Below are 6,271 nucleotides of genomic sequence, written 5' to 3'. Positions count from 1 at the left end.
TACCTTATGGACAGATGAGTAAAACATATGGATTAAAAATAATTAAATAATAGGTGAACAAATGTTAAAATACGTTTAGTAGATTAAAATGCTAGTGGTCGATGAGAGGGAAGGGTAAGGGGCATGGTATGTATGAATTTTTTTGTTTTCTTTTTATTTCTTTTTCTGAATTGATGCAAATGTTCTAAGAAATGATCATGATAATGAATATGCAACTATGTGATGATACTGTGAGTTACTGATTATATAACAAGAATGGAATGATCATATGGTAAGAATGTTTGTGTTTGTATGCGGTTATGTTTCATAAATAAACTTTAAAAATGCAAAAAAAAAAACCACCCCCAAAAACAAAAAAGAATCTAAGTGAATATCAAGTTCCAGCCAAAAGCAGGCTGAAGCATCTGGGGTCAGGTACAGATGGACAGAGGGAAGGGTACACATACAAACAGGTGATAAAGCAAGTAAAGAAATATGTTAACGGTGGAATCAACGTGGGGGTAGAGGGTGTTGGCTCAATGGCGATTTTGACTTTTCTGAGTATTTAGAAATGTTCATCACGCAGTGATGGAGCAGAAACTGGCAATTGGGATGAAGTAATAGTGCGATCAAACGATCAAAAAACATGATGCTAAGCGAAATAAGCCAAATGCATGATTCTGCTTCCATGAACTCACCAGAATCAGCAAATGCATAGAGAGGGGAAGTAGGATGAGGTTATGGGGGTGGTGGTGCTGGAGGGAGGGAAGGGGAAGTGATTACTTAACGGGTACAGAGTTTCTGTTCAGGGTGATGAAAAATTCTTGGTAAAGGATGATGGTGATGGTGGCACAATACTGCGAACGTAATTAATATTGCTGAATCGTATGCATGAAAGTGGTTAAAATGGGAAATTTGGGGTTGTATGTATGTCACCACAATAAAAATTTTTAAAAATCCAAGCTGCAGAAGGACCGGGCAGAGAGGGCTTTAAGAAAGCAATCCAAGATCCAGGCAACAGAGGGTGGTGGCCTGGAAGGGGCTGAGGCAGGCCATGGGGTGGCTGCAGGCATCATGATGTGTCCTGATTTGGTTTGGGTGGAGGGGTGGGGAAGGATTCCAGAACAAATGTCTGGAGTTATGGCAGGTGCCCAAACGCGAAGACCGGGGGTAAGTTTGGTTCTTCTGGAGGAAATCAGAATCCGATGTGCATCATGAGTGGCCTTGCTCGGGTGGAAGTCTTAGAACTTCTACTAGTGGCTCAACCCATGTGCTCCTTGGCGTGCCCAAGGTTCCCTCTTACCGTCCCATCTTAAAGCCTATCATGGCTTGACCACACCTCCCTAGATCTCCTCCAAAGGTGGACTTGTTCATGACCTGGTCTTCCAGGTGACTTACCAGCAGATCAGCCCCAGCTTTCCAGAATGGTCTGGCCCCAGCCTGCCTGACCCTACTGAGAGCCTCTGACTGCTGAGCACAGGCCACGTGGCTTGTCCAAGCTGAGCCGGGCTGTATGTTTACTGGATTCCAAAGATTTACAAAAATAAGAACATAAAACAGGCTAAAATGATAACAGTTGGATACTGGATTAACTAAAATATACTATGGAAGTTAGGATCACCTGTTTCTGTTTATTTATTTATTTTAACGTGGCTAGAAATTGAAAACTAGATTGGAAATTACACCCAGGGTTCTCACTGTAAATCTCTTTTTTTTTTCACATGGTCAGGTACCAGGAATCAAACCCCGGGTCCTCGGGCATGGCAGGTAAGCACTCTCACCTGCTGAGCCACCGTGGCCCGCCCCTCACTGTAATTCTATGTGGACAGTGCTATTCTAACTCAAAGGGGGTCAGCCATGTCCATCCCTTCTCAGGCTCAAGACGCCCAGGGCCCAGGAAGGCAGCCCCTGGCTCCTCAACCTGCCCCAGTCTCAGGTCCTCATCAGACCTTAGATCGCTTCTACTTTAAGCCCAGTCTTGAAAATTAAGTTTCAGCCAATTAATGAGCTCCCTGAGGGAGGAGAGGCCAGGCTGAGTCCCCCATATACCCAGGAGGGGGCTAGGACATCCTTCACTCCACACCAAGAACCCAGAGTTAAATCTGTTTGTCCTTAGGTGGGCTCTGTGGGGGACATGGCGGTGGTGGCGGTGTTTTTGTGTGTGTGTGTGCGTAACGACCCCTCACGTCTCTTCCTCATAACCCCCAAACAGGACTAGTTTGAATTCCACTACTACTACTATATACTTTTAAAGGCGATTTCTTCAGGGACAAAGTGGTCCTCTCCAAGTCACCCACGAACAAGTCCTTGGAACGCTTAATGTTTTCCTCCATTAAAAAAAGGACTTGTTCAACTCCTGGTCCTAATAATACAATTTTTAAAATAGGATTGCCCCTACGTTCCCTAGGAGAAGCCAGTCTCCCCTTCGCGGTGTTAGGAATGGACTCGCCGGCCCAGACAGCCCCCCCTAGGATGCAGAATGTATTTTCCTAAACCCTATTCTTGGAAATCCAAATGGACGGATCCACTGAACCTGAGAGGTGGGCTCTTACCCATTCCCCCAGGATTCGGAGTGGACATTCCCAGGATCAGGACACTCCCCTAAGGCTCATTCCCGGGATACTTGGCTTCTGAGATTAGAAAAGGGTGGTGGGGTGGGGTTTTGTTCCTCGAGGTGACAGAAATGGACTCTCCCACTTCCCTTTGCCCCAAATTTCTCAATAGCCAAGGGCGCTGCAGTTCTGGAAGCTTTGTTTTCCCCAAAGCCAATCAACCAAACAGGGTCTCCGGAGCGCCGAGGGGCCGGGCCAAAGCCGATTGACCCATTCCTTACTTCAAAAAGCATTTTTTTTTCCTTTTTAGCTTTGCAGTACAAGGTTCCATTCTTGCCCAGGCGGAGCTGCGCATCTGGTGAAGATAATCACAATTTTTATTTGATATCTGCTCTAATGGAGGTTACCTGAGGCGTTGTTGTTGAAGAAAAACAAAACAAAACAAAACAAAAAACAATGAAAAGTGGCTATAGGCCAAAATATAGTTTAAATCTCAGTTTTGCCGCTGCCGAGCTGTGTGACCTTTGACAAGTCACTCAACGTCTCTGGACTTCAGGTTTAACTTCTGTTTCATGGGACTAGACGTGGATACAGTTCTTCTCCAGTGAGATCCCAGGTTTTCTGACAAGCCAAGTCCTGACATCTTAGAATCTAGAGAAAGGTGGCGGGAAGGAAGAGAGAATGCTCCTACAAATGAATTTAAGGAATTGGGGGGGGGAAAAAGGGAAACTAGGAGACGCTTGCGCAGTAAACACCTCCTAGACTCTCGCCCCGCCCAACCCCTTCTCTGCAGCAGGGAATTGCAGACGTCGCTCTACCTATCCCAGACCAGCTGAGTGACTCTTCCCCGTCTCCTTCCTTCTCCACCAATCATCGCCCTCCACCCGCCCCCACACCCGCCCACTCGAGGGCGGAAATAGGCCAGACCCCGCAAATCCGCGATGCCTGTGGGGGTGATCTGCCCCTCCACTGGCCTCTGTGCACTCAAGTCCCGCCTCCTCAGGCCCGCTTCCCCGCCTTCCTTCACGTCTTTTCATCCCCTCTCGGAGAGAGGCCAGGTCCAATCAGTATCCGACCCGGCAGCGCGGAGGGGGCGGTCCCACGGTACGTAACCGAACCCAGCCCGTCTCTTGGGCACCGCTCCCTCCCCCGTGCCCGAACGGAAATAGCGGGGTACTGGACCAATCGCAGCGCTGTACTTTTACCTAAGGGCCAATTAGAAAGCAGTAGGGGATGAGCCCTAGCCTTAGCGGCAGTAGCCACAGCCAACCCGCGGCTGACAGTTCCGGGCGGTGGAGTCGAGGGGAGGGGCCCGGGGGCGGAGCCGCGGCCTGTCCGCCCGCCCGCGCGCCCTCCCCTTAGTCCCGGCCCGGCTCCTCGGCGCTGCCTGAGATTCTCTACGCCTGGTCGCCGCCCGCCAGTCCCCGCTGCGCTGTGCCCTGCCCGGCCAGGCCTGGAGCCGACACCCCCGCCATCATGCCGGCCGTGTCCAAGGGCGATGGGATGCGGGGGCTCGCGGTGTTCATCTCCGACATCCGAAACTGTGAGCCCGCGGCCGGAGGACACTGGGGCGGGGGAGCGTGGATTTGGGGGCTTCGGAGGCCGTGGAAGGGCCCCGGGGGTGGAAGGCCAGCGAGGTCACAGCCAGAGAGGCGCCGGGGGAAGTTTAGGGTGGCGGGGATGGAGGGGCTGCGGGTGTCATCGAGTGCCTCTTGAGGTGACGACACGGGGAGGACCCGGGAGGGTCTCAGAGAAGGGGAGGCCCATGAGGTCCAGGGGAGGGGGGGCCAGGCGGCGTCCCTCGGGAACGGTGGAAAGGCTGACCGTGGGTGGGTGGAGTGTGGGTTGCATTGTGGGCGATGGGGGGTCCTGCTGTAGACCGGACTGAAGGAGGTACATGGGGGGTTCCTTGTGGCGCCGTGGAGCGGCAGGAGGCTAGAGCGGACCGAGGACGTGAAACACAGCAAGATTAGTGGGGCAGGGCTTGAGCGCCTGGAAAAGGGGGTGTCATGGATGAGAAGGGCTGGATAGGTCACAGGTTCCTTGCTAGGGGTATAGAAGGGGCTTGGGAGTGATAGGAAGTCCCAGGGGGCTTGGGGAGGGGAGATGGGGGACTGTAGTTGGACCCTGGTGAGAGATAGGGGTTTCCAGGATGGGGGGTGGCTGAAGAGATGGGGGGCAGTGGGGAGGGGGCTAGAGGGCTGGTTGTGGAGGGAGTCATGAGAGAACCTGACACGTGGGGTCAGGAAAAGAGAGGAGTTTATTTCAAGAGTAGGATGAGGCTGGAGGAATGTTCCATCGGGTAGGGTGGGGGGTTGCCCAAAGCTCTAGGAAGGAGGGCCTGAGGGGTTTGTGGGGAGAGATCTGGAAAGCTAGGAGTGGGATTGGGGGTGGTGGTGATGGTCCCCGAGAGACATCAGGGGTCAGGCAGCAGGACAGCCCTGACTCCAAGCGTTTCCTCATCTGACCACAGCAGTTTAGGGTCAGTGATCCCTGCCGGAAAAAGTTGTGTGGACGGGAGGCCTGTCACCAAGTCAGCTCCCAGCTCCCGGGGCTGGCGTTGGTGTTCAGAGCTGCCAGGAGCTCAGGCTGTGTCTGAGTGGGCTCTGGGGTTAGCCAGTCCTGGCTTTGAATTTGTGTGCCAAGTGACCTTGAATGAGGGCCTTCACCTCTCGGGTGCCTTGTCTGTCAGATGGGCTGCCCAGCACCCCTTCCTGATGGGGTGGTCTTGGTCTTGTGTGTGGTGGGTGTGAGGCGTTTCACATGTGCCAGGCACCAGATGGACACCGGCTATTTTGTCATTCTGCCGGATCTGCGGAGGCTCCTGTTAAGTGCCCAGTGGTTATTTTAGAATTCAGTAGGTATGAATGGAGCTGGGATGTAGAAGGTGCTCAGTGGGCAGGAAGGATGGGAGCTATTGGGTGCCAGTTGATGGAGGTGAAGTTAGGGTTATTTTGAAAAGGGGAGGGAATTATGAGGGGTGGTTAGTCAGGCTAGGGGGGGTGGGGGGCAGCTGTTAGGACTGAGTGTGTGCTCTCTCCCGTGCCTCCCAGGTGGGTGTCCCTGGGCAAGGGTGTCCCCTGGATAAGTCGTTTGGCCTGTTTGAGGCTCCATTTTCTTGTCTGTAGACAGCACTGATAACAGCCCCTTGGCACTTAAGGCTCATTCATTCCTTCACTTGACAAATGTTGTTTGATCACTGTGGGGTCCCAGGCACCATCCTAGTCACCAGGGGCTGCAACAGAGAACAGGAGCCCCTGCTCTTGGCAGTTTCCATTCCATGAGGGAGATGGAAATAAACACACAAGGAGAACAATCAATGGCACAACATCAAGTGACGGTCGTGAAGGAAAATAAGGCAGAAAAGGGATGGAGAATGACCGGCATGGAGAGAGTGGTCAGTTTGAAGTCCTCGCTGAGGAGGTGACAATCCAGTGGAGACTTGGTGTGATGTGAGGGAGCAAGTCCTGCAGATTTTAGAGGAAAGAGGGGCCCGGGCAGGGGACTCAGTGTGTTCAAGGGCCCTGAGGTTGGAGCTCACTTGATGAGTTTGTTCAGATAAGGGTGCGGAGGCCTTATATGGAGCTGGAGCAGAGGCTGGGAAGAGGACAGGAGGCGATGACAGAGGGCAGTGGGGCGGGCCTTGTAGGGTTTTGTGGGCCACAGCCGGCTCTTCGGCTTTTCTCTGGAGTGAGACAAGAGCCACGGGAAGGTTTTGATCAGAGCAGTGTGATCTGATT

General features: G+C 52.6%; 1 protein-coding gene across 3 annotated transcripts in view; it reads left to right on the top strand.

The window, feature by feature from the left end:
- Positions 1-3,868: 3,868 nt before the first annotated feature.
- The window catches only part of AP2A1 (adaptor related protein complex 2 subunit alpha 1), a 29,665-nt gene continuing 27,262 nt past the window's right edge, over positions 3,869-6,271 (top strand). The window contains exon 1 of one of the 3 annotated variants that reach the window (XM_077130919.1): positions 3,869-4,074. In XM_077130919.1, coding sequence (XP_076987034.1) covers positions 4,008-4,074 — 67 coding nt within the window. In that variant the 5' untranslated portion in view covers positions 3,869-4,007. The remainder of the gene's footprint in view (positions 4,075-6,271) is intronic. The other 2 variants (XM_077130920.1, XM_077130921.1) reach the window with 2 other exon arrangements.

Source organism: Tamandua tetradactyla, chromosome 16 (genome assembly GCF_023851605.1).
Source record: "Tamandua tetradactyla isolate mTamTet1 chromosome 16, mTamTet1.pri, whole genome shotgun sequence".
In the NCBI taxonomy this organism is placed as follows: Eukaryota; Metazoa; Chordata; class Mammalia; order Pilosa; family Myrmecophagidae; genus Tamandua; species Tamandua tetradactyla.
The sequence above is the reverse complement of the archived record's forward strand: the minus strand, read 5'-3'. Positions and strand labels throughout refer to the sequence as shown.